The following is a 27,709-nucleotide window of genomic DNA, read 5'->3' on the forward strand; positions in this document are numbered from 1 at the left end:
TCAGTGGAAGGGCTGCAGCAGTGCCTGCCCCAGCACCCCGGGCAGAGCTGCAGAGCCCCAGGACCTGCCAACCAGACCCAGTGAACTAAACACAGTCTGACACATCCAGCTACTCATTTATTTTTTAATAGAAAGTGAAGGAACTGTGTATTGACATGACAGTTGGCTAATTAAAAAAAAAAACCACAACAAAAACAAAACAAAACTAAACCCCACAACTAATCTTTTGCACCTTGAAAAGTGAACTTTTGACCAAGGACACACAGTTCAAGCAACAGCCATCTGAGTTACAGTGTCTCCACAGGCTCAGTGCAGAAGAGCTGTCTTGACAATTGTGAATCATCAAATCGCTACATAAGATTGCTACTTTTTTTTTTAAATAGCTGAAGTAAATATATTGTTAGAAAAAGGAACTCTTCAGCTGCAGCACAACTGGCTAATGCACAGTGTGTAGCACAGGTGAAACAAACACTCTCGACTGAAGCAAAACAGAATTATAAGGTGAGAGGCAAGGGTGTGTTGGTGTCTGTCTACATGTACATACCAGTAGTATACATTTACATATTTTAAAAAAGCAAAGCATAATAAAGGTAAAAAGGACAAAAGTGTTAAGTCTTCTGGCTCTGTAACAAACCTATCAAAAGAGAAACATCACTGGGCGACAGCTCAAGAAGGATGAGGATGGAGAATGGCAGCTGCACAGGCAGCGACTCACGTGAGTTTGGCTTTAACATGGTATTGGGCAATTACTCATCACCTGAGTAATTTCTCCAGAATGACAAAGACATAATTTATATTAAATTATTAAAAAAAACACAAAACAAAACCTAAAATCAAACAACAATAAAACCCCCAATCTCTTTTAAGTAAAACTGTAGGAATTTGGGCTCTAAAAAAAAGGTTGCAACAGCAGAGAACGTGGCATCCAAAAACCAGACTGAAAAAGGAAATAAAATCTTATGAGAAAGTCAGTTCATATTCCTGGTAAAGCAGCAGGTCATGGGTGTGGGCTTTTTGTTGGTGTTTGTGGTTTTTTTTTTATGTCTGTTAAATAAAATTCACAGCCTAAAGTTAAGGGCAAAATATGGCTGTTTTTTAAAAAATAATTTTTAAAATAGGAAAGTTCCCCCCAGCAGGGAGCAGAGCTACTGCACCAGATCCTCACGTGGAGAGACATGAAACACCTTCACAAAGCCCGGAAGAAAAGCTCTGTGTGTCCATACTAAGTGGATGCCACTTTTTTTTGTTGTATAACTTCTAAATTAGTCTAACTAAAAAAATATATTACAAAAGGCACTATCAAGCTTGCAAAAGCATTAAGTGCTTTTCTTTTTTTTGGGGGGGAGGTCTGTCCCACAGGAGCCCCCTGCCGGCTGGTGCAGTCACTGCAGCGCGGGGCCGCCCCCATCCCGCCCGGCTGTGGGATCCAGCCCTGGCACATGGACCCGCTGTGCCCACAGGGCCCGGTCCTACCCACGGGGGGGGCCTCCAGCCCGGTGCTTTGGCTGGCAGGTGCCCAAGGTGGTGGTTCCATGGGTTCCCCCTCACTGTGTGGCACCAGTGAATCCAAACCCATCCCTTCTCACCAGTCTTACCAGATTTTTACTTTTCTGATCAGATTCACACTGCAATGATAGGCAGGCTTTTTTTTTTTTTACCTAGAGAGCTGTTTGACACCAGGGCTGTTTCTGGAAGCCTTCCTGCAAGCACCATGACAGCCATTAAGCTCAGTAAGGAAACCTGTCTTGGGTTTTGAAAAGCATTCCTCAGCCTTGGCAGCCTCCTGTCAAAACAAATCATTCTTGCAGAGGGTAAAGTGAAGTTATTGATTGCTGTAACAGAAACTCATTACTACAGCAAGACTAGAGACATAGTAAAAGCTTAGATTTCAATAAAAATATTTTTAGTCCTTAATCCTGTCTCTACAGTTGGGAAATAAGGAGCCACATCACAGGTCACTGGCTACCACTCTATATATTACAAACTAAACCGTTAAGGTATCTTGCTGGTAGATTTGCTGAAATTATTGCTGATGTGCTTTTGTGTCATAACTATTAAAATTTGCTCAGGTTAAAAGCTTCTGTGGGGAATAAACAGCTAATTTTAAATTATTTCTTTTTTAAATCTTCAAACTAACATTTACAGGAATACCAGTAACTTCTATAGTGCCCCTTTACTAAAACACTCAGTATGTCACGGGGTTTTTAACAGCCTCAGAAGAAGCAAAGACTGAAGGTTTTCTGTGTAACAGTGTGCATACATCCACACAGGTACGTGTGTGTGTCTGTGTGTGTGTTTGTGCATTGTTTCCTCTTAAGATTCCTGCTTACTGAGGATGTGCTTCCTCTAGACTATCCCAGCAAAAGAACTGCAGTTGAGGGCTAACAGCTTCATTGCAGCGATGACAAGTGCTGACAGTGAAATACCTCAGTTTCTAAGTAAAGGTTCAGCTCACTGCTTTACTGGCAACGAGGATTAATTCAAGCTACTAGACAACTGCACTGACTGCCACTAACTTCTTGCACATCACCAGTCATCTATCTCATATATGGCATTAAGACATATATTCTTTTTTTTTTTTTAACATACAGTTGTCCTCCATTGAGGAAAAATAAATAGCCAAGTACAAACCTCATGTCACTTCAGTAACATTGTTGGTTATTCCTCCACTCTAACCAATATAATTGAAGTCCTGGGAAGATGAACCATATCTTAGTGAGCAGGAGACTCTGAAAAGTAACGCAGCTTTAACAGGGCGTGGTTGACACAAGCTGGGCTGTAGCGTCCAGGACTCCCAGGGTCTGCAGAGAAGGAGGCAGAATTGCTGTATTTTCCTGGACTTCCTGGTATGGGACTATTTCTTCCTGAATTAGAATAGGCTGAAGCATTTGGAAGGCCAGTGGCAGTGGTTTGGGACTTGAATCTTGCCTTCAGTGCTGGACTTGGCCAACTGAAAGAAACAAAAAGTCATTTTGTTAAGAAAGCTGCAGAGTCTGCTTAGTACCACCTGGAGAGCTTAGAGCAGAGAACCCTAACAGGGGAGAGGCCTGAGAAGAAACGGCAAGAGCACAGTGTATATGTGGAGGCACGATGCCTCACCAGTAACATGGCATTTGCTCCAAAATGGCCACTAGGAAAAGAATCAGGTGCTCCTGAAGGACCTGGGTAATATGAGTCCAATGTCCCCCATGAAAAAGGGCACCAGATCAAAGCTGACCTAGCCTGGTTAGTGCTGCAGCTGCTGCTGTGGCTGAGCTGGATTTCCCTCCTCCTTTGGAAAACCAATCCTTGTGTTCAGGATGCCAAAGAATAACATCATTTTTCTACATAGTAAACTGTCAGATTTTGTACTTAAATCAATGAGAACTTAGATTTAAAATTTCTTTGAAAGCAGAGCAAAGTATTTCCTTTGTTAAAAACCCTGTTCTGTAAAAACCTTTCCTTTTTATCTTAAGCAAGGCAGAATGGACAAAGGTTGGTTCTAGCATCTGTGAATCATTCCTGCTCTTTCTTTTACATGTGAGACTATTTCTTAAGATGAGTCACAACAGAAAAGATGAGATATTTGACAAAGTTTTTAAAATTAAAGAAAAAAAATCACCACCACCCGTAACTATGGAAGATGAGCATGCACACAGCTTGTCTAAAACCTTTAGTCTCTGTAACATTAGGTATGATTTTTGCAGTCAAAATCCTACATACCTAAATACCAAGTGAGCTGGTTTATCCTTTCTCTTGGCAGAGGTAGCACTGCAAAATGAAGGAGGCTGACAGAGCAAGCCTTGGCCTGTCAAATAATTACAGTAATCGTTTTTGCTTGTGTGATAGAAGAGTGATTACACCTAAAAACCTTGTGCTGAATTACAGCACTTCAGAACACTGCACCTTTAAGACAGTGGAGTAAGAATGAAAAAAGCCTGACAATTAGCCTACTTCTTTCAAAAAATTAACCACAAAAATCCAGGGACAAAGAATGTGACTTGGAAAAGCAAAGTGGTACAAGGACACCGAGCCAGCCAAATCCATTAAAGTATTTCCCTGTTTCCACAGCAGTTTAAATCACAGAAAACCTTCCTGAGCTTCATGTTTTTTCTCAAACTGCACCTGATGGCCCCATTTCAGTGCACAACTTGAAATACAGAGACCGAAGAAAGCTGTTTTCTTCCCAGTGCTTAGCACTGGACAGCACTTCTCCTTCCCTTACCAACTACTTTTTGCAGCCCTGTCACATGTTGTTTCTTTCCACAACATTCCTCCTGCTCCAATTTCTCCTAACTTACACAGCTGCACTTCTCAGCTGCTGGTTCCCAACTGCTACTCTGAATTTTGTGGCCAATAAAGGCAGTAAATTATATTTTTAAAATTCTCACAGGCTCTGACAGAATTGTCTTTAAAGCATGTTTTGAAAATAGAATGTTTAATGCCTATATTGACAACATCTTGGTGGAAACAGTTAAGTGGAATTTCATACATTTAAGAAAGCTAGAAGTAATACAAAAAACCTGGAAGACGGGTCATTTGATGGCTTTCTGTGCCTGTCTCCTTTCCAATCTGTGCTGTGACACTGGGTCATCTATTTCTTTTGAGAACTTCATCACAACTATATGTAAACTACAGGCTGCCTAAGCAAGGGACTCTTCAGTGTTCTCACCAATGTCTGTCACAATGGAAATAAATAATGTTAAAACCCAAGGAAGTCACTTGTACGAAACTGTCCCTAAAAGCAGCAACATTCAAAATAAAACATTCAAACAGCATCACATGTGTTCAGGCCTCCCAACAATTGGAGCCTGCTTTCATGACCTGGGTAGCAAAACATGACATTCTGTCTAAAAACTTCATACACACCATTATTCACACTAACAATTCCTTGGACTGGGGTAATAAGAGGGTAAAAATAAAAATAGCAATAAAAAGATGCCTGAAAATGTTAAATTCACTTTAAGGTCATTCTGCACGACCTCAAAGCAACACAACATCACTGCACTGCATCTACACCAGGGTGAAATACCAACAGACATCACAGCTACCATTAAGACCAATGAAGCATCCAAGTACTAGGCAGTCAATCAGCAAACTGAGCCACTTGCCAACTGGAAAACACTTTCACCCTCGAGATCTTCATTTTCTTTCTGACCTGTCCATACAGATATGCTGAAGTTATTTGGAATGCAGTGTAACACAAGGAATTTGAATGCAGCACCAGTTAACCTTCCTCATTAACAGACAGCAGTCAAAAAGGCTTGGTTATTATTTTCAGAAACACACACTTAATACAGCTGCATATTTAAAACAAGGTTTTTTATGAGCAACAAGGCCTGAAATTCTAGCTATTTAGGCTGTTGTGCAGCTGACCCACTGAAAGTTTTATTTCACCTCGTTTGATTGAATTTGTAGAAGTACCTTTGCCTGTCAGCTGAAGAGTAGGACTGCACTGCATGTTTCCATCTGGAAATGAGCGGGTGTTTCTGTGGATCAATCTCTGCTGCCTCTATAGCTGCCAACACATCACTGTCCAGCTTTGAGGGCTGCTCCCTGGAATAGAAACAGAACTAGATGAAAGGAAAACTATGTGTTTTTTCAGGCAATAAAACATCCCCATTGTAACACATTTATTTTTGATGTAAACTAACAAATCGCCCCTTTCCTCTGTAAACACAGTTTCTCAGTGAACTTTCTCCAGCAGGCTCATACATAAATGACTGCATTATTACACAGTAGTCTCATAAAAGTTCTGAAAGTTTAAACAAAGAGGATGCCAAGAGTGTAGTAACCAGTTCATCTAAGTGAGGCTCAGCATGAAGATGAGGCTCAGCATGACAGACTCAAGCCTGTCAGATGAACAAGTCAAGAACAAAATTAACTGAGTCATGTGGCAACAAGACTTTTCTCCTGTTTTAGACCCAGTACTCAGGTAATTAGCTGCAAGAGCACTGCATGGCTTCTGTACAAGCACTGAAGCACTTCAAGGCTGACTGCAGCAAGTATTGCTCAGTATCAAACCATTTCCACTTTGCTGTCAGCGATACCACAAAAAGCCCCTTGCTTTGTGTTCAGAAACCAAAGGACAAATAAGTGTTATAAAAGATAATTCTTACCCAAGCAGGAATAACTTCATAGAACTGTCATTTGTGGGTGAAGCCTTCAGAAGAAATTTCTGTGAAGAAAGATCTTGACGTTGTTGTGCCTCCTTGGTCTGAATTCCAGGTTCCATGGATAGTCTTTCCTTTTTTGTTGTTATTTTGTGTTCTGTCCTTAACTTGGTCTCTCCAGGTTTAGCTGTAACACTTGGCTCAGAAGAACTTGCTGGTGAAACTGCATAGCAGGTCTTATCCAGATGGTCCTTGGATATTCTCACCTGACTTGTTCCTTCAGCCAGAATTCTCTCATTGTCAGTTTTTTCAGTGATTTTACTTGATCCTCCTGCAACCCCTTGTTCTTGGAAAGACAGGCTTTCAAATTCTGACATCAAATTGCAAACAGGCGACACTCCTCCCTCATGCAAATGCTTTCTGTCCCTCAGGATCCTCTCACTGGACACAGAGTTACAAAATCCGTTTTTGCTGGAAGAACCTGCCTTTTCACAGTGCCTGGGGTGACCTGATGCTTCTATCCTGTTTACTGTGCACTCCATGGACAGGATATCACACTCAGCATCTCCAATGGCATCAATGTTGGGCTCTTTGGACACAGCTGGTGGGCTGATATTCCGTGCTGCATTTTGTCTGTTTTTAATTTCCTCTAAGCTCATGTCATCATCATCCTCATCCAAAAATGCTCCAACAGAAATAGAATTGCAGGACTTTTTACTCTTGCCTGTAAACAATTTTAGTAAGAGCAACACATTAAAAGACTTTCAACAGAATGCACAACAAGTAAACTAGGAACAAATACATAACCCTTATGCCTTGCACTGTTTATTAAAGCCCTAATTTTATATATGCAACAGCAGGAACTAACCTAACTAAAGCTACATGTGCAAAATTACATTATGGCTGTATCTTTTTTGCAAATAACCTTTTATGTCCTAGTCCTTTGAGAACTGTATTTCCTACACTCCTCACTTCAACCATTAACCAGCAACAAAGGATGAAGTCAGGACACAGCAGAATAGGGTAGGAAAACATTACTAATACAGAACACTTTCAGTCTTCATCTCTTCCAAAGTACAAAGGCTTATGACTAGTCCAATGACTATCCTCCAGGGTCAGCCCAGGGTTATCCCAGAACCACAGCCCCTTCAGATCTACAATCACACAGGAGAGAAGGGAGGAAGGAACACAAAGATTTGGGACTAGTGTGTGCCTTCCATAAATACACGTCAAGATGGTCTAATATGGTATAAAAGCTTTCCTGGGTTTTGTTTAGTGTGTCTTTCCCCTCAACTATAAAGAATTATTCTTTCTTTTACAAAGTTATCTATTCTGTATCTGTGGACTACAAGATTCTATACTCTAAGACAAATTCCCAGATGCTCCGAGTAAACACATTACTGAAGACAGACAAGGAACTTATTTTGGGGGCTACAATTAAATAAAATACTTCATACGAAAGACAAAGAACATCTTAGGAGTTCTGTTCTAACTCTCCTACACTCACAGTGCTGTCAGCTACTTTTTCAATGCTATAATCAGACTGTTTGGATAAAAGATTAATAATAGCAACCACAACAGGTGAACATGACTTCCCCTGGGCACCAAGCTTTTTCTCTCCCTCTTCTCCCCAGGTACAACCTGTTGTTTGCAGCATTTGCCTTTTTCTTACCAGAAGGATGTGGAGTTTTGTATCTATTGCAGGTTTCATTTTCCCCTGTTTCTTGCTGAGCCTTTTTGCTCATTTCCTGATGACTCAGGTACTCTTCTAATTTTCGCAGCCCCTCCTGGGAAGACAGATCAACAAAACAGCCCAGAAATTCCCAGTATTCAACCCACGGGAACCCCAGTTCATGAGCTAACTCCCTGCAATAAATAAAATAAAACGAATCATTTGTGAAGACATAAATACTAGTTTGACAATAACTTTTCTGAAGACATTTTATCAGCTATTAATAGGAGTTCACAAACGTGCAACCAGGCAACACAATTCCACAACACCCAACAGTATGCAAAGCCAACACCCCCCTCAGTTAATACAGTAGCATCTCCTTTCTTCTAGAATGGTTTTCAAACTTAATTTACTATTCTTAGAGTTATTGCTATTTTCAAGCTGACTGTAGCTAGGCACCAGATAGGGATGAATCCCCACTGGTGCAGGCATAATTGGAATGATCCATTCAATAGCTTTTGCTCTTTGGGAGTGGGAGAAGGTAGGAGGAAGTGAGGGGTTATTTTCAAGAAAGAAACCAAATCAGCTTTGAACAAAGTGTGTTTGTTCCTTATATTGCTGGCAGAAGGTATTTTAACAGCAAGGACACATCCCACACCACACAGCTTCTGTAGAGCGGCACATTTGTATTAGGATCTTTTCCTTCTCCTTTTTAACAATCCTTCTAATTTTACAGAAGTAGCCTATGCATCATTTTAGATCTGACAAATGAGGCATGTAAATGTTTGAGAAAAGTGTTCTATCCATACCATCAATAACAGTTAAACAGCTTTCTCTCCAAAGCTAAGAAAGCTTGGTCTGACATTTGTAGCTATTTGGTTTAGACAAAAATACAGTAAGAATCCAACTACAATATATTCCATAAAATATTTCTGCCAGCAACTTTTGTGCTAAGCTACTGATCAGGAAGTAATAATTACTCTCAGCACAAGTCTTTTGCTTTTGATTGTTCTGCCTATTGGTAATTTTTTATACTGACACTCTTAGATACCTTCCAACTCTTTCAACCCCTCTCTCCAGATCAGACTTCCTGACATTGTGGAAGAAGCCAGCTCTCTCTCGAGGTGGAGTCTTCCAAAGCCTGCGAAATTCTTCAGCCTTGAAAAGAGCAGAAATAATTAAAGAAACCTACCCTCACAATATGAAGCTAAGTCAGGGCTGCCTGAATGTCACCTAGAGGTCTAGAGGGCATTTTGCTTTTTGCTCTCTGCATGTGAACAACTCAAGGTCTGCCACAAGTAGTGCTCAACTCTGTGAAGAATCTCAGACTGCATCTTAAGTTACTCCCCCCAGTATTGCTGGTTACTTTGGTCTCATTACTGCTTATGAAAAGGGTAAGGACCATAATGTACAACCACCTTAAAAGCAAACTGTATAGGTACTAAGTCTGCTTGGTTTTAATTTGTGTGCAGCAGGAAACAGCTAAGTCTTAAATTTTGCCACGTCATTTTAGTTTTATTTCATGGCAAGTGCTCTCCTGGCCACTGGTTTTTGGGATGTATAGGTATGTATATATTCAATTCCACAGACTTGCTACACTATTAGAATATATTAATTCTTGCTGTATATTCTGAAGTTTGTACTTTAACTGTTAAAGGGAATAAAGTAATGGACTTTTGTAAAATCCCAAACTTTATGCCTTTAGATGACCAAAATTGGAACAATAACTAAGAATTACATTCAGACATTAAAAGTACCTGCCAGCAAACAAAATAATGCATTGTTTACACCCCAGATAGGTTTTTTTAGAGTATAAAATATATTTACATTTCTGTCAGGTGAACACAAAATTGACCAACCAGCATATACAGAAGAAAAAGCATTAAGCATTTTGGTAAAACTCAGCCCTGGAAGAATTCAAGCATTAGAGGACAAATAGTCCTCAACAGCACTTATCCACTATTTGTGAAGCTACCAGACTTCCCGGGTGTTCATATTAAACAAATGAGTCACAGAAATGCCTGTAAATGTTTAAGATATTTAACTGGTATCTAAGTATTCCTCCTGAAAACTAAAGACTCCATTCTCTACTTTACAATCAACACTTTTCCAAAACTATCCCAACACCTACTACTCAGTGGTCAGTTTTTCCATTTAGGAAAAAATATGAATATTAATTCAACAAGCAGAGGTGATAAACTGCTTCTAACATCCAGTGTCAATTTCCAGAAATGAGGATTCAGCTAAGATTTTTTTAAACCGATTTGTAGCCACTTTGAAAAGCTTTGTTTCAGATCAGGAAGTTAGAGCAATTATCTGTAAGACAATGAAAGGTTTGTCAAAGAGCACTCTCTGAGTAGATTCCAATAAGATAAAGAACAACTTTATTTTGACTGAGCTTCCACTCTTCTTATTTATATTACACATTTCTCTGTTTTCAGCAATAAAAAATACTGACAAGTTTCTGTGCTGCTTCTCTATGGAGGAAGATCCATCTCTTCAAGAAAGAGAGAGGTACAACATGTAACAGGAACAAGCTACATCACACAATGTACTGTGGGTGGATCTTTTAATGGTTCTTTATTTTAATAAAAGGCAAAAAAAAAGGCATCAGGGTCTTATGAACTTCTCTCCTTACCTTTGAGGGGCTCATGGGGCCAGCAAAAGCTCTTATGGACAACACTGGATCTTTGGGGCTGCCAGTGTACTGAGATAAAGTCCTTTGGGGGCTATCATCTGTCTGATCTGGTGACCATGGGGCACCAATAACAGGAGCTGAGGAATTGTCTTCTGCTCTCAAGAGTGGTACATAGTATCGACCTGAAATAAATAACACAAAGCTTTCTTAAGAGGTTTATGTTTCATTTGCCTGCTGCTCTTCCTAGAATATCAACACACCCATATTCTTACCATCTGATTTAATTTCCCTAGTAAAGTACTTGTAATTCAAACTCACTGTTTCAATATTATTGCCTGCTTACAGATGGTATTTTAGGACAGGTTCCCTTCTTTCTCAGATACAAAAATACCTGCATCAATACATATATCCCCTCCCTAAGGATCTCCAACAAATGCCAAAACCTTTTCCAGGTGCATAGACCCACATGTGACAAAACAGTGAAAAGTTCTCTGTCAAAGAACTTACATGACTGCCCAACATGACAAATAAACCTCTTGCTCTGTAAAGATCTTTAGATTAAACTTTCTGCTTCAGGTTCACAGGATGAAGTAAGGGCCATGCCCTTGCTACAGAGCTGTGAGGACAACCTCATGATCCAATCACTAGCAGTTCTGACCATGCAATTGAAAAGACAAATAGTTCTTTATTCCTTGCCAGTTCGAGAGTCTCTGGTTTTTACAACACCGGACAGTAGCAACAGGAATGCTACAGAAAGCAAACAGAAGAGGAGACAGCAAAGAGCCAAAATACAGGTCTGATACAGTATAAGGCTCTGAATACAGACCTTTCAAGTACTCTCTCAGTTTTTCTTTCAATTCAGCAGATTTATTCTTGCTTCTTTCACAAACTACCTGTTAATATAATTGTAGGTTTTTGTTAGCGGAGCATGAAAAATCAATCTCAAATCAACTGCAATGACTGTTCTTTTTGAACAGTCACATTATTGGCCTCTACACATCAATCCAGTACTTCTGCTTCACAGCAGAACAAATCACTAAAACACACCCAGAGCCATAAAATGCTGTACAGATATATAGACATATTCTCTATAGAGATATATAGAAAATACTGGATACTCTAAAGAAAAGGCAGTGAATCATCAAATCTAGAACCTTTTCCTAGGTACAATAAACATAAAATATTTTTCATGTTACCAAAGACTTACACTCTAATCATGACACTAGTACTTTACTGCACGCTTTCTACCTGCAGTGGTTAGTAACTGTTGGAACTTGAAAAATACTCATTAGGCAAAATACTTCTGGTTTCGTTGTGGACATGGAGAGACTTACTTCTGCTGGAGTTTGATCATATTTGTTTCTTGGATTTTTTACAATAGCTGGGTGTGAGGTAAGCACATTAACAACTTCCAAATTCCCAAACTTGCAGGCAAAATGCAAAGGAGTATCAAATCCCTGAAGAGAGAAAAAGGAAAAAATCACCTGCGTTGTGCCTCTGTGATTTGGAAATGTGATAAAGTCAACCCACTGAATTTTATTTTGAGAGTGGGAAAAGTAAATAAAAGTCATGACTACTTATCAGGGCTCTGACTAGATCTTTTCCCACCATACTGTAGAACAGTGATTATTAAACCCCACAAAATTCACCAATAGCTCTGTCCTCTTTCCTTCTCCCTTACACATCCTTAACACCTTCCAGTTATTTCCAGAATAATAAGAAACTACCAAACTGTTGTGGTTTAACCCCAGCCAAGAAACATTCAAATCTTACAGCTTTATCTGGTGTGTTAAGGTAAAGGTCAACAATATATTGGATGCGATTCTTCAACATCACATCATTATCATCTGGGTACATAAGCCGCATAAATTCAGGATTTTCCAAAGTGTCCAGTAATAACTGGCAGATACCAGGTTGGTTCTCCTTGGCAGCCACATGCATGACATTGTACCTACACCCTTCCTGAAAAAGAACAACAGACAAACGTGAGAACAAACTGAAATCTAAACAGCTTTCTTACGCCCGTACATTTACTGATTTAACTGTGAAAATACAAACATTCCCACTCAAGAGTCTTATATTTAGGTTTTTGTTTCTTAGTATTTTAGAAGGAAAAACTGTTTACAAAACAGTACATTAACATTCACAACTGTGCTAAATGATATGATATTAGAAAGACTTGTGCATATTTATACCCACATTATTCTTACCATTAACAACATGACTTACATTCAGATATAGATTTCCTGGCAGTGTCCAAGCAAGCAATGCTGTAGGAACACCTAGGGACAGCCAAGGCACTGCCCTGTTCCTAAAAACCATTCTATTTTAAAAAGACTGGAATTGTTTGGAGGAGACAAATACTCTACGAAGACAAGACTGTTCTTTCACTACTGGATAAAACTGTTCTTCCCCTGATAAACTGCAGACTCAGTTTCCTTCCTGCAGCTCTTCTGGAGCAAAGTGAACTCTCAGTTAAGAGGGGTGCCTTATGCAAAGACAAGAGAGCAACCATGTTTCTTTTAGCTTTCAGCTCCAATGAATGAACACTGAGAAACCTGGCACTGCTGGAAACAAGATACCTTGAAGAGCAGGAAACAACATTTCTTCCAATTTTCCTTATCAGGTCTCAAAGCCAAACCACTAGAACAGAACTTAGATTTTTCTATTTGTTTTTTTCACCTGTACAACTGTTGGATTGTCTCCCGACCCAATCAGATAGCGAGGGTTGCTCCAAATAAGTTCTGAAAATGTTGCTATGTCTCCTTTCTCAACAGCTTTCCGAAGTTTAGCAGTAAGATCCTGAGTACGTGGACTTTTGTAACTGTTGGCTCTCTCCTTATTAGCAGTTTCAGTCTCAGGGGAGCACAAGCCATCTACCAAAACACAAGTAACATGTTTCTAGATGCATTCTTTGCAGTGATTCCTGTTTTCATACCCAGACCATGAAAATAAAGTTTTAATCTAACATAAGTATTAACTTTACATCTTTAATGTAAAGAAATCGAGGTCGATTACATATATAAATACTAGTAGTTAGTAACAAGGAGGGAGGAAAACACAACTCAATCACCATGTAAAACTGCTTCAGATTTTCATAGGGACTGGTAAATTTTACCAATCTGCTTCCATCCACATTTGAAAGCAAAATTCAACAAGAAATAAGAATTTTCTGACTATTAAAATTGCTTTTACAGTTACATAACTACTGAGTCCCTTCAATCTAGCAACTGGGAACAACATGAAATAAGATCACTGTTTCCCATTTTATTTCTGAACCTACAACCCTACTGAACAGTGAAGTACAATTTAAACACACTGTGCAATTTTACTGGCGTCTTAGTAAACCTGAAAATCCTGAAGTCCTTGAGTAACATAAAATCCTACCAAACATCAACACAGACTGCTAAGCAACATACCTATGCAAGCCATTACCAGCACATCAGCTTCTGAAGACTAACTACATTTTTAGTGTAAAATTGACATGGACCAGAACAGCAACAACTGCTTAAAAAAGTAATCAGCTTACTTTATCATAACAGGGACCACTGAAACTGTACAGTGAAGGCCAAACTTTGTCCTTGAAAACACAAAAAGCAGACTTTCCACAGATTCCTGGGGCTCTAATTTCTGTGGGAGTTCTTTACAAAAGAAATGGCAGGATTCCATCATACTCTACTTCTTTTTTTTATTTCTGCACATAAGATTTGGCAGTTCTTTTTTTGAAAAGCATCAATTAACTCTAAGGATGACTTCTCCCATGACAGTATTCTTTTATACAGAAGTAAAAACAGATTTTAAATAAGAAATTAAAATATGCTTTTTATTGTATCGCCTGTTTTAAGTTTATTTCACAGAAAAAAACGTAATTAAATATTGCTTGTGGTATCTAGTTACACAGTGATCTCCTTTGTAAGCTCTGGAGCTGGGATCTAACATTTATTTACAACTTATCTTAAACATCACCACTCTAAAGAGTCTTCAGTTTATTAAGATGTTTCACCCTTTGAATTTTTTTGTGATTAGTATGCTGGTTATGAAGTTGTTGCTTCTTCTCTCATAAAAAATTAAAAGACTGTATATTGCATCTACTGTACAGAGATCAACGTCCTCACCTCTGTTAAATGATCCCATTTTCACTGGAGACAAACACAGAGAGGACTTGCTTGGAGATGGGAAATAATCACAGATTCCTTTAGCAAATTTCTCAGCATCCTCTCTGTTTGAAAAAGCTTTAAAACGGGAACCCTTTATCATCTTAACAGCTTGGAGAGCTTCCTTTTTATCTTCATAAACATGTATTTTCTCTGCAACAAGTACAAAGTTAAGTTATTTCAAGAATCTCAGATTTGTTCCCAGAAACAGATTACAAAATGCTCAGGCTATCCTTCCAACTTTGGTCTCAAACTGTTTCCCTCCCAGACACGGGGTAAGAATCAAAGTCTTTTTAAATTTTCTCTCTTAGAAACTGAGTACAAGAATCTTACACGCTCCGGCTCACATCAGGTGATACAGTGTTTGGCCACTCCTATCAAGAGCTAAGCATCTTTTTAACAGATGGGCCAGCTTCAACAAGCAAGCGTTTCACATCAAGACTGAAAAGCAAACTCAGGAGATTCATTCACCCTGCACTACTTTCCACATCCTCTTGTTCAGGCAGATCAACTAAGTGACCTATTGCCACAACTTTGAGACCTCTCCGCAAAACCCTAAATATTAATCAAATCCTTCCTCTCCTTTTGCAGTAACATTAATTTATTCAAATTAAGATATCTAACTATATTTTTAATGAGAAAGAACACTTACTACTGTCTCAGAGTAAGTGGTATTTCATGCACCAGTGTAATCCTGCCACTAGGCGATTGAGTAATTCTTTATTGTAGTACTCATCAATAATATGTGAAGGCTTTACTGAGGCTTCTAGATACCATTTAGCATTAAGATCGAAAGGAAAATGGGAGACCTCTTAGAAGAGATCAGTTAAGCTTGAACTGGTGACAGAATAGACAGTTCTTTGATTAGTGGTAGTTGTTTAGGGGTAGAATTACTTTTTATTCTTGAGAGGGATTAAAGACATGGGATGGGGATGAGAGTAGTAGCAGGAAATAATTTTCATCTGAGCCATATCTAGTAGAGAGCCCTTGTGTATCAACTATTTAGGCAGAACAGCTGGGATGCCTCAGAACTGTGTTTCCATGCCTCAGAAGTTGCAATAAGTACTATTTACAGAAACAACAACAAAAAAAATACTTCAAGCAACGCTAAAAATACCAACACAGTGGTGTTCCCATCATCCGCTATACAGAAAAAGGCCTATTTGGGCATGATTGCAAAATGCTTATCACAGAAATAAAGGAAATGAATACTTACCATTCCTTGCCAATATGTCATCATAAACTGGACACACACCATAGAACAGCGGAGGATCTCTGGACAGTGTCTGAGTACTACTTTGTGGGTCCGCACATCCTGCTCCACAGACTGGAGCTGAGCAGTTCATGTGCATCACAGCATCTTCTTCTGGAGGGTTCACACCTACACAGTACCCAAAATCTGCCTCCTCAGAAACACTTCCATGAACGTTGTGATTCAAAGTCTTCAGTGCTCCTGCCCGGCCACCATTGGATGGGACATTTCCAGCAGCCTCCTCTGATAGAGCAGATCCTTTCTCCCTCAGTGATCCCTGCTGCTCCAACAATGCTTGAGCCAGTTTTTTTTCAAAAATAAACCTAGTTGTTGAGGTAATGGGCCCACATTTCAGTCCTGCTCTTATAATTTCTTCTCTGAGCTCATCAGGGCTGAGCTGCTTCAGTCGGGATAATATTGCATCCATTGTTACTTCACCTATAGGAATGGCAGGCGAAAAAGAGAGGAGATAAACTGTAAAGAACAATGCAAATTTTTTTCTTCTACTTCAATGCTGTATTAAAGCCAAGGAAAAGTGTCTCCTAACTGTTTTTAGGATTGTGAAGAGATTATCACAGTTGCAATGCTCAACATACTAAAAGCATTTTTAAGCTATCACACTTATTCCAGGAGTTTATTTCCTCTCACAACCACCTGAAAGGCTATTTGCAGCTTACATTTATTCCTGTTTATCCTTTTCAAATTTAATGAAGACTTTTTAAGTGAAAATTCAATCCAGAATATCTATGCATGAAAATCTGACAGGCTGAAAAATACTTGATTCCTGTCAAGAAAGGAACAATCTGGGCATGTAAAAGGAATAATCTGTGCATGTAAAAGGAATACAAGAACACAATGACTAGATAGCATCAGTAAGAGATTCTGGTTAGGCAGTACCTACAGCTAAAGGCACAGTACTAGTTCTATTATTTCCAAAATAATGTCTAGCTGACAATAGTATAAGCCCCAAGCATGATGCAGCAACCAGGGACATCTGTCTCTGGCCATGATGCAAGGCTGGAACTATTTACACATGTTGTTTCCCAGCCTGTTTTGAGAACAAACAATCAGAAGACAAGAGCAGCTGATCTTTTCAGATCTCCCTCCACAACCAACAGCAGGAGCTGGAAGAATTTCTCCATTTCCAAAGGAAAATGCTCCCTTCTAGTAAGATACTTCACTTCCTTCCCTGTAATCCACACACTTGGAGCTTCTGCATAGTCAGCAAGAAGATAGGAAAACCAACACAATGCCAGTATAAATTTCTTGCTGTGAAAAACAACACTGAAAAATACAGGATTTGGACAGCTCAAGAACCTAGAGAGCTTTAAAATGATTTCATCAGACACCGCATCCATGTATCTCCACAAAGTCTGTGACTTTTTCCTGCTGTACAGCAGTTAGAAAGGACAGCCACAGGACAGAAGTGATTATGTTATGTTCTTCAGCTTGCTTTCACTCTCTCCTTGAATTGACCCTTCCTTCACCACCAAGCCATTTGTGGGTTATCCTGTTTTGGGTAGGTGTGAATGGAGCAGATTTCATCCCCAGCTTATGAAAACTCATGGCAACAAACATTTGCACCTTTTCCACATGAATTGATTTGTCATCTTTAAATAACGTTATATTTTGAATAATACAACTCCTAATCTTACTCCATTAGGGACAAAGCAATCTCCCAGGTATGAAATCACTACCACCTGCCATTTTAAGTTATATCTCCTCAAGAGCACTCGTGGATGCACGTGGCAGTAAGAAAAATGTTCACAATTGAGGAGTTTTCCTGCTCTGTGAACAGGATGCACAGGCAGTCCTTATCACAGGTCAGAACATCCACTGATGGGCAGAAAGACTGTGTCTGGGAAACTAAAGGGAGGATTGAATTGGGAATGATTGCACCCCAACACAGCAGGGATGTGGCACTAAATACTGGATCCTGAGAAGGGACTCATTTTGTCCAGGTATACAGACGCAGAACTCCAAAATGGCGTCTTCATCACAGAATTGCAGTACAGTCTGTAACACCCCTTTTTCTTTTTTCCAGGTGTATTGTCAACGGTCATATCACAAAATACACCAACAAAATAGACTATTTGGGTTTTTGTATTACCCAAGGATTAAGCTGTGAAAGAACCAAACTTTTCATGTATCAGAAAAGACCAAACTCACACAGCAGTTTTCGCAGCTTTTAGCAAGTCATTATAGCCAAGTAAAATTTTCACTGGAACCTGACTTCAAAACTATTACATTTCTAGTATTAGGAAATACTATACAAAAAGATATTAACACCAAACTTGAAGCATGTTCTCAAGTATTATTACAACTTGATAGTTAGGTGAGTTTGAAGGTGGTTTTCTTGAAGGGCCATTTCCTCTGAGAATTGGTTGTTTTATTTTTTTCCCCAATGTCCAATTTTAAACATCTTGTGGTTAGAGAACATCTCTCAGTCCCCGAATATTTCAGTAATATTAACTGGAACCTCACTGAAACTATAGGAAGTGAGAGTATTTCAGCTTAAAAAAACAAATAATACAAATTGTGGCAAAGCCACAGGTGATGCTGCTGAGCTACCTCCCCAAAGTCTTCTAGCTCCCTTATGATTCCTTAACTTCCAAGCAACCTCATTGTTTTGATTCTCTGACTTGCCCACAAGACTGCAAAGACAAATGTGAAAGACCTCACTTTTTTTTTATTCTTCATCACCTATTTTTAAATAAATTTTATGCCATTAGGTTTTAATCAAGAGATAAAAACATGGCCCCGAGGTAAATTACAAGAATGTAAAAACTTGTTATTTCAGGAATTTTCTTTCTGAGATGCTGTAATTGGGAAAACACAGTAAGATGAAAACTCAGAGGCAAGAAAGTTTATTGCAGAAACAACTCAACTGAAACACCTTAAAGGAGTCAAATGCCCCCATTTTTAGGGTTCAGAACCAGCATGATCATTCTCCAGAGGAGCAAACCCTCACGTTTGTGTAATTTATGAACAAGGAGTATGCACAAAATACACACACAAAACACATCTTTCTCCTTGGCTTGTAATTAGGTAAAGAGCAAGGGCAGGAGTGACTTCTCTGCCCTCATGTTTTGATAAAACTTGATGCCTAAAATTTTCTTCCACATCTGTGCAAGAAAAACGTATTTATTTCATGTGCCCATTATGACTCAGGCACAACTAAATCAGAGCTTAAATGACAGAGCAGCCCAGCACTGAAGAAATTAATCTTTGGTTTAAGATCTATTGTTAGCATAATGAATCTTCTACAATAAGCTTGCTGTGGAAACAGGAAAAATATTGGACAGACAATGCAGAACTTTAATGAAATGTTTGCATTCTGACATTAAGCTTCCAGCTACCATGGATAAGCATTTATTAATTTTTAACCACATCACCTATTTTGAGCTGTTCAAACCAAACAATGTGACTTGCAAACCTGAGAAATACCAAGTGGCTTCTTTAAGATAATGCAGGGGCAAAATGTGATTATTTCTATCTGAACATGCATTTTCTGTAACTTCCAATGACCCAGAGCTCAGACAGCACTGATGCAGCTACTTTTTCTAGTTTAGCACGCCAGGTCCTGCAAGTTACCTTTAGTGTCTTTACAAATATGAGTAACTGCTCTAACAATCAACCAAAATCTGTAAGAAGCAGGAACAGTTGTATTTTCCCTTCTCTTACTGCTTAAGTATGAAATAACAGAATCTGTTTCAAAAAAACCCTCAAGACTAGTGCCAAGAGATAACGAATAACTCTACTTCAAAGATGGCAACATTACTTCATTCTGTTACGGATTAAATCCTCCGGTAAAAGAGCGATTAAAGGAAACACTTTTTTTTTTAAGCGGGAATTGAACGAGTCATATCCTGTTTGGGCTAAATTTCGACTCCTACGATTTGCAGATGGGAGAATAATTGTGGCTATTCAAGCCCGTAACTCGCCTGTGCTGCCTGTCCGCACACCAGCTAACAGCCGCGGACTACGTGGCAGAACGAGGCCCGCAGCACAAACTCAAGATGAGCTACAGGAAAGCCTGTGGTAAAAGAAAAGGGGGGGGGGTGGGAAAAGGGGGACAACTTCTGCGGGACGAGATACGAACTTCGGTTTTTACAGCTACTAAGCACAGGCAGGCCCAGAGTGGGAGGGGATTTAATTAGCAGAAAACATGAGCAGGGACCGGCGAGAAGGGCGGAGCAGGCGGCAGCGACCCCGCCGCCCTCGGCGGGGCAGAGACGCGCGACGGGCCCGCCCGCCATGAGGAGCGGGGGGGGCCCGGCTGCAGGGCCGCGGCGGGGCCCGCGGCCCCAAACCCTCCCCGTGGCAGCAGGGCCCGGGGCCGCAGCAGGGCCCGGGGCCGAGCCCAGCGGCCGCCGGCCTCCCTGCGCGCTGCCGGGCGCGGCCCGCTCTCCCGCGGCGCCAACCCCCGCCCACCGCCCCCGAGTCTCTCACCTGGGCGGCTCCCGCTGCAGCGCCGGCTCCCCGCGGGGAGCGGGGCCGAGGAGAGCGGCGCCGGGGCAGAGATGGCCGCCCCCGGCGCCCCGCGGCCGCCCGGCCTCCGCTCCAGCCGCCGCAGCAGCCAGCCCACGGCGCCGATGACCGCGCAGGCGGCCAAGAGCTCCCAGCCCGGCCAGCTGCCCCAGCCGGCTCCCCACAGGGAGCCCCAGTCCCCGGCGGCCGCGACCCACCGCTCCATGCCCCGGCCGCGTCCCGCCCGCCGCAGGCAGCCGCTCCCGCCCGGGACGGTACCTCAGCGTCCTCCCGCCTCGCCGCGCCTCCCGCCCCGCCCGCCGGGCCCCCCGCCCCGCGGCCTGACGGAAACACGGCGGCCCCGCCCGCCCCGCGGCCTGACGGGAAGGCGGGGCGGGCAGGCGGGGCGGGGCGGTGCGAGGCGGGGCGGGTTGTGCGGGCCCGGTCCCCTCGAGAGATGGCTGAGCCCCCGCAGCACCGTCCCCCAGGGGAGCCGGGCCGGCGCCACAGCTCGGGAGCCGCCGCCTCAGGGCTGGCGCTGTCTCGCTGCAAGGGCAGGGAGAGGCCTCGGAAACCTGAACTCACCCAAGGAAACAGGAGCTGGCGCTGGGTGCAGCCGCAGCGGCGGCTTTGTCCTTCCCTGCTCCAGACGCGGGCTCGAAGGATGGTTTTCACGACTCGGGGACCAGGCAGGGACGATCTGGAACTGCACCGAGTCATTCTTCCGAGGGGCCCGGGGCTTGTCTCTAGCCAGAGGCTTGGTGCTTGGGAAGACACACGTGCAACTTTAAAGTCCCCTCTAAAAAGGAAGGTTCAGTCTAAGCATGAATCTCAGAACACTGCAGCAGTCTTAGATAAGCCAGCAGGTACAGCTAGCTGTAGTACAAGCCAGGCAGGCAGTTGCTGTTTTAAATGACAAACAAAAAATAACAGACCTTCAAGAGGTAGCTGACAACATCCCCTTAGCTCACACTTCCATATTGCAAACAAGGTGGCCATTCCTCATCATTGCCATTGATTAAACTAGAACCAAGGCAACTAGTCTGCACTGCTCCATTTTTGTACACTCAAACTTCATACGTTGGCAAATGCAGGCCAAGAGACAAACTCATTACATTTCTTTCCTGACACGTTCAGCAAACTGAGGAAAAGTAAATGCATGGAAATTCAAGCGCAATCAATCAATTTTAGATGTGTGAGACGTAAGCAAATAATCAATATGCAATAACATATTCTTTCAAAATAAGGTGGTGGGTTTTTTTCCTTAAAGGTGGCTGTGCTGTTCAGAATCCTAAACATGACAATTACTGTCCAAAACCAAACAGAAGGCGATACCAATTTCTCTTTTATTAAAGTAAAACCAACATGGAGCCCTTTACCAAAAATAGTTTATTGCACAAAACTTTTTAAAGGAATTCCTATGCACATTGTTTTTATAATCAACATGCTTTGTATGATCATAAACATTAATTGTACATAGCATAACTCCTCCATCCCCTGGGTCATCCACTCGAGAACATGAAATGATGAACTTCTATCTTTACAAATACAGCCTAAGCAGACATTACTGAATGTCATGTATAAAAAGGAACGGTATTTCCTTGACAATATCCAGAACATCTTTCCCTCCCCTAGAAATCTGTGCATCTGTGTTGGAAACTAGGCTGCCCTACTGCCCCAGACTACACATGAGCAGAGGGCAGGGATGATCAGATGACAGCTGATGAGCATTAGTAATTACTTTAGACTCTAACTGCTTTCACATGAAAATATTTGAAGGTTCTGGTCAGAGCAAGTCACATGCAACTATCTGCACTTCCATAAAACATGTATCACAAGCTTTGCTTTTACTTTCACCAGGAGTGAACTGGTTACCATCTTTAAGTTACATTTATATGGATAAAACTGTCTGTCTGCAGTGCCCCTTCAATGCTGTTGTAACTAGCACTAAAACATCCTGCTACTGCAGTTCACTCCCCTAAAAAGGAATAAGTAACCTATGAAAATACAAGCACTAGGACTTTACCTGTGGATATTACTCTGCTCTTTGCATATCTGAAATTTTCATAGATTGCAGCTAGGATATTGCCTGGATAAACAGTATGAGATCAGAACCTCCCATTGCATGAGCAGATGGGGAGCTCAGCTGATCCCAAAACAGTGCACAAGTATTTCCAAGAAATCTGGAAGACAAGAGAATGGAGCATTACACACTGTTCAGCAATACCAGACACTCAGTAACCACCTTTGTTTTTTCCCACTGTAGGGTCTGCTGGTTTCTTTTTGTTGTTTTTTCAAATGCACAATTTTTCCATGAGTCCCCAAAACCCCAGCAGCACCTGCAGCACTAATGCTGCAGCATTTTCCAGCTTTCATCACTTGGGAAACGTTCTCACATGAATGACATTTCTCCTTCATCAACAAGACTTGGATTAATAGGTAGCAACCACTGAAGAAACAGACACCAAAAATACACTGTTGCAGCAATTGGACGAAAAATACTCTCCAAGAGATTATTCTTCAGTTTCTAAACACACACCTGTGTTAATGAGGCACTGATTTTCCTTTGATGTATTTTGGCAGTGCTGTGACAGGCAGAGGGGAGGCAGTTTTCATTCCTACAACTAGTTGGTCTTATTGCCTACACAGAGGAGACCTGAAGCTTTGTATGAGCATGTTCAGCCTCACGGGGAGACTTTTTAATAAACCAGCAACTATTTCTGTGAATAATGAAGAAACATAGCTGATGAGCTGCAAACAAAAGGCCTTGTTGTTACCACATGCTGTATGCTCTTTCTAGAAAGCTTCCCAGTGACTTCCGTAAGTTAGTACCTCATCAGATTCAGGCCCTCAAGTCTCACACTCTGTACATTATTTAAGTGTAAATGGCATGATTCTTCTGTTTATAGAGAAAAAAACATGATGAATATAAAGTGAAAATGCCAAGTGTCCAGGTATGCTCAGAGAGATAGGGGGGTCCATGCAGAAATCTAATCTGAGCATTTCACAACAGCTCCCTCATGCATCAAAGGAAAAACAGCCACCTAAGGCTACTGGATTGTGTGAGCTCAGATGTCTTCATAAGGAGCTAGTGAAAAAATGCAGCCCTGTACTGAGAACTGGATGCAGTAAGATGATTGATAGGAAAAGGAGAGCAGACATTCTGGACAACTGAAGGTTTCTAACAATTCTGGCTTCTTTGGTACCAGAAAAAAACCTTTATCCACACAACTATTGCCAAAATTAAGAGATTAAAACATAATGGATTCTTATTTGTAGGCAACATATTTACCAAAATGAACAGCACTATTAATGCTGCAAAAGTGTTGTTTATTTAAACTCCTGAACATTTGATAGCTTTTCTGTACTAAATATATTATTCATTATGTAGTTCTAATTTTTTTTCTTTAACAACACTGCACATTTTTTCTTCTTCAAGCTTAATATACAGGCAACTTCAAAAACATGACAACAGCAAGATAATCAGTACCATTCACCCTGCCAGACTGCAGCAGCATGTGCAGACATCAACGTGTCTGAGCTAGTCTAAAGCTTTTGACTTTTCTTTGACAGGTTTGGTAATTCTGCAGGATGGGCACCTGATGCCCTCACCAATTTCAAAACCTTGACTTGTAGCATCACTTGACTTTGATCCCAATAAAATGTTATGTTAAAATCCAGTAGCTGAGTGAGATGAAATCAGTCGATACAGACACTTGACGTGCACAGTGTTCCACTGGATTAGAGCTGGAACTGGTAAATATGAGAAATCAGACTTTAAATGAAAATGGGTGGGTTTCGGGATTTTGCTTGTTTGATCATTGTTAGCCTTACTGCTAAGCAAACTGCTGACATTTACACACTCCCACCCTCAAACAATCAAACTCATCCAAAAGTAGCAAGTCTCTACAGGAAAATAAATTAACCAGATTTTTTGTGTTGGCTTTTTTTTTTTCCCCAAGCACTTAATTTACTTGTACTTACTAGATTATTTTTTTTATGCCAAACTGTAGTGGATATAATTGAACTGTTTTCTGTATGTTTTAAAGACAGAAACACTCCAGTACACGAGCTGCCACTAAATCTTCCACCAAATCTGTCATGTATCTTTTGATTTGCGCTTGAGCTCTTCACACATCAGGTGAGACAGCACCTCCAACCCTGAACTTGTGAGAGGAGGGCTGGCTGGATGCTGCCTTACAATACGCATGGAGCAATGGAGCCAAAGGTGAAGGAATCTGAAGTGGGATGTGCGAATAACAGTCCACTCAAGGTGCTCTTCAGAGGGGTTGCCACAGTACCAACCTGTCCTTCATGGTGGACATCTTGTAACAGAGGGTGCAAGAAGTATGGGAATAGAGTGGAAAAAGATAAAGCTAATAAAAATAATTTTATAGACATATAATTTTGCCTTTTAAAGTAAAAATAATTACATTTCTAGAAGCTCTGGCTTTAGGGGCTAATTTCCCCAAGCCATTTGTACAGTATGCCAAGAGACAGTGAACTTAAATGTAACATTAGAACAATGACAGTAGCAAAACCCCCTCATGTCAGACTTAACTTACAATATTATAAGCATATTAAAACAGATATTTAAAGTCAGAAAATTATTATTTTTTCTTATATATATATATATTACACGCATACCTTTTTCAAGGGTGTCTACTTCAAAAGTTGAACTAAAAAGGTGCAAGAAGTGTTTGTGCAGTGAAGCAAAGCTCCCTACTGGCCTGCAACTGTGAGAGAAAAACTGACACTTCTGCAAACATTCCAGGCAAATCTGCCCAAGGTACATACTGGTCTGCATTGCTTTTTGTTATAGTCTTGGTTCTTTTTCTATAGATCGTTCTCCGTAACTAGAAATGGCTTAATATTATTATTTTTTTCTTTACATACAGATATCTGTAATCTGAATTTCAAGACTAAGATTTATAGGCGGGAAAAGAGAGGATGCTCAGCATATTCAGTTCTCAAGCACTGCTAATGGCTGACCATGAGCAGAACTTACCTTTCCCTGTGATTTGGATACAACCCAAGACGGGGGAAAATAACACACACCCACTCTCACCAAATTAAACAACAAAACAGAACACCAAAAAGATGTTACATAAGTAACAGTCCATAAAAAAACTCAACCAGTTTGAACCAGATGCTTCCCTTGACCTAATTTTAAGTCTTCATCTGAATCTCTTCCTAAACCACCAAATAAGCTAGATTTACCACGTGGCAGTCCCCAGCATGACAGAATCATTATGGCAAAGTTTCAAATCAGTCCTTGGAATAGCATGTTCTGCATTTAATACTACATCAGCTTCTCAAAACCATGCCCTTTGCTTCTACAGGCAAAAGCACAAATCTGAACACCATTTTTGAACATGAAATAAATAAATAACTTTGATAAAGATTTGTTTAGATACTTAAAGCAATAGGAAGAAAGACAACTGATAACAAGGTTATAGTGTCAGAGCTTCCTCGTCACTCACACTACAATTCTGTTTCTTTTCATCTACAGGAGGAATCTCCAGCTGGTCTGCTGCAGTTGCAGAACTAGCTGAGGTAAGGTCCATTAGCTGCCCCTCAATCTGAGTCCATGAAGACATTGATTCATGTACTGTGATGGTGTGTTCCTCCATCTGACGCTGGAGGCTGTCCATCTCTTGCCTTTGGAGAAGAAAAACCCAACAATTAACAAGCAGAAAGCTAACAGCTAAATGCAAGATAAGAAACTTACTTTTCTGAGTCTTGACACCTGCTCCAAGACAATCTAAGCTCTAGCTGTCTACAGGAGAAAGAAATCTACAGGAAGCTTAGGAATTGTCTGTCATTAATTTAGGAACAAAACAAATACAATCTGCTTAATTCAAAAGCAAGGGCCAATAATGCAGCAGCTCCTTTGCTGCATGTGCTCATTGCCAGGGATGATGCAGAACTGTTCAAACAGCAAAGGCACTTAGTGAATGCAACCTGATGAATGTGGTACTCTCGTGGGATAAAAGACAACACAGGAGGTAAGAGGTGAGGAAATTAGCACAGAAAACCCTAGATAAATGTGTTATGACTTAGTCAGATGCCAGCTTAGCAAAGTGACTAGTCTGGTAGCAGAGGATCACAGGCTGTTATCAGAGGCTCACTCCCTTCGAACATCAACTGAGATGAGAGTAGCAGCTCACCTCAACTAATAACCTGATCTCCCTGTCTTCCTCAAGTTGTAGGTTTCCTGCTCAGAATCACATCTGCAACCTTGTAAAGGAAGACTTTAAAACCTATGTTTGGCAGTGTCTCTTGATCTGTAGGTTTCTTATTAAAACACTGCCTGGGCTCCTATCACTAGCAGCCCTTCTGATGCCATGAAGAGAGAAACACTGGCTTTTCCACCAGCAAGAACAACCAGAAATAGCTATTTCTGGTTTGTTCTGCTGTGTAGGATTTAGGATGGACATTTTGTCTACTTTATTGTAAAGGCTTCCTTCCCTACCATATAAGCAAGCACTTACAGTGACAGAGCATCCTACTGTCCTAAATATAGTCCCGATAAGAGGAAAATAACTCATTTTACAAATCCTTTTTCCCTCAGGCTAGCAGCTGGTTTCTTGGAAACATTTTTAAGATCATTTAATATGGTTGAAAATAAAAGGTCATACTTCAATTGCTGGAGACAGCTGTTCAGATTTTTTAAAGGCTCCTTGCTCACAGCTGTTGATGGTTTCAACAGTTCTTCCAACAAGGCAGCAGGCACTGGACAATCAGGAATCTTGACTGGAGTCACAGGATTTGAAGAGTTATTCTCTCCTTTCAGTTCCTTCTTCTGGTTAAAGGAGAAAAAAGAAGAGCCAGAAATAGAATTAAGTTATTTCACCAGTGTCATTTTTACCACACCGGAAGAGTCTCACACCACATGTCTGGTAAACATCTGCATTATAGAGCAGGAATCAGAAGCTCATTCATGTAAAGTCTCATAGATCACAAGCAAAAGTTCCTAACCTCATCTCATCTGCTTGCCATGCTCTTAACTAAACAAACAGCACCTAGAAGGACCTACTCAAGAACTCACCCTACTAAAGAAATAAACCAGGAAGGATTTAAAGCAAATTACCTGGATCTTTACAACAAATTTTAAAAGCATTATTTCAGCATGGTTAACAGAACAATTAGAAAAAAAATAAATCAGTTTAGTACAATAAATAAAATCCTTTTGGAAATTCTGGAACCTGCTGGATGAGGTATCAGGACCAATGTCTAAAATAATGAAACTGAGTCTTCCATACAAAATTCTGTCTCTTAGTGAGAGGTTTACTTCGGGGAGGGGAAGAGCAAGGACTCTACTTTAATTGCATTTTCTGTGCACTAGTAGCAAACCAGAAAACTCAAAGAATTCACTGATAGTTCCCTTTTTAAATTGTTAAAGAATGAAAAACTAGACAATATGGAGAG

General features: G+C 40.7%; 3 protein-coding genes across 6 annotated transcripts in view; 1 reads left to right on the forward strand and 2 right to left on the reverse strand.

Annotated features, from left to right (window-relative positions):
* DGCR8 (DGCR8 microprocessor complex subunit) overlaps positions 1-27,709 on the forward strand; it is a 1,090,394-nt gene that overhangs the window by 173,231 nt on the left and 889,454 nt on the right. The window lies entirely within an intron of this gene.
* Positions 105-20,579, reverse strand: ANKLE2 (ankyrin repeat and LEM domain containing 2). Of its 2 annotated transcripts, none has more exons than XM_051633661.1 (13): positions 20,558-20,579; positions 15,773-16,246; positions 14,518-14,709; positions 13,085-13,278; positions 12,176-12,364; positions 11,737-11,859; positions 11,229-11,295; positions 10,403-10,584; positions 8,816-8,922; positions 7,765-7,958; positions 6,099-6,816; positions 5,404-5,535; positions 105-2,950 (listed from the first exon to the last, which is right to left on the reverse strand). In XM_051633661.1, the coding sequence occupies exons 2-13, from the start codon at positions 16,233-16,235 to the stop codon at positions 2,713-2,715; spliced, it is 2,799 nt and encodes a 932-aa protein (XP_051489621.1). In that variant the 5' UTR covers positions 16,236-16,246; positions 20,558-20,579; the 3' UTR covers positions 105-2,712. The 2 variants fall into 2 exon arrangements, with proteins under 2 accessions (XP_051489621.1, XP_051489620.1); XM_051633660.1 differs by lacking the exon at positions 20,558-20,579 and adding an exon at positions 20,261-20,529.
* GOLGA3 (golgin A3) overlaps positions 21,603-27,709 on the reverse strand; it is a 28,136-nt gene continuing 22,029 nt past the window's right edge. For all 3 annotated transcript variants that reach the window (XM_051633638.1, XM_051633640.1, XM_051633639.1), the window contains 2 exons: positions 26,920-27,083; positions 21,603-25,939 (listed from right to left, as the gene is read on the reverse strand). In XM_051633638.1, the coding sequence (XP_051489598.1) occupies positions 25,732-25,939; positions 26,920-27,083 (372 nt within the window). In that variant the 3' untranslated portion in view covers positions 21,603-25,731. The remainder of the gene's footprint in view (positions 25,940-26,919; positions 27,084-27,709) is intronic.

This window comes from Apus apus, chromosome 16 (assembly GCF_020740795.1).
Source record: "Apus apus isolate bApuApu2 chromosome 16, bApuApu2.pri.cur, whole genome shotgun sequence".
In the NCBI taxonomy this organism is placed as follows: Eukaryota; Metazoa; Chordata; class Aves; order Apodiformes; family Apodidae; genus Apus; species Apus apus.

What these genes read in the sequence shown, in the direction of transcription:
- ANKLE2 (XM_051633660.1), bottom strand. Translation starts at nt 20,504, where the DNA reads ATGGAGCGGTGGGTCGCGGCCGCCGGGGACTGGGGCTCCCTGTGGGGA. An exon ending in CTGCAGCGGGAGCCGCCCAG is followed by an intron (nt 16,247 to 20,260) that starts GTGAGAGACTCG and finishes CCATTCCTATAG; the next exon opens with GTGAAGTAACAATGGATGCA. An exon ending in CAAAACTCCACATCCTTCTG is followed by an intron (nt 6,817 to 7,764) that starts GTAAGAAAAAGG and finishes AATTGTTTACAG; the next exon opens with GCAAGAGTAAAAAGTCCTGC.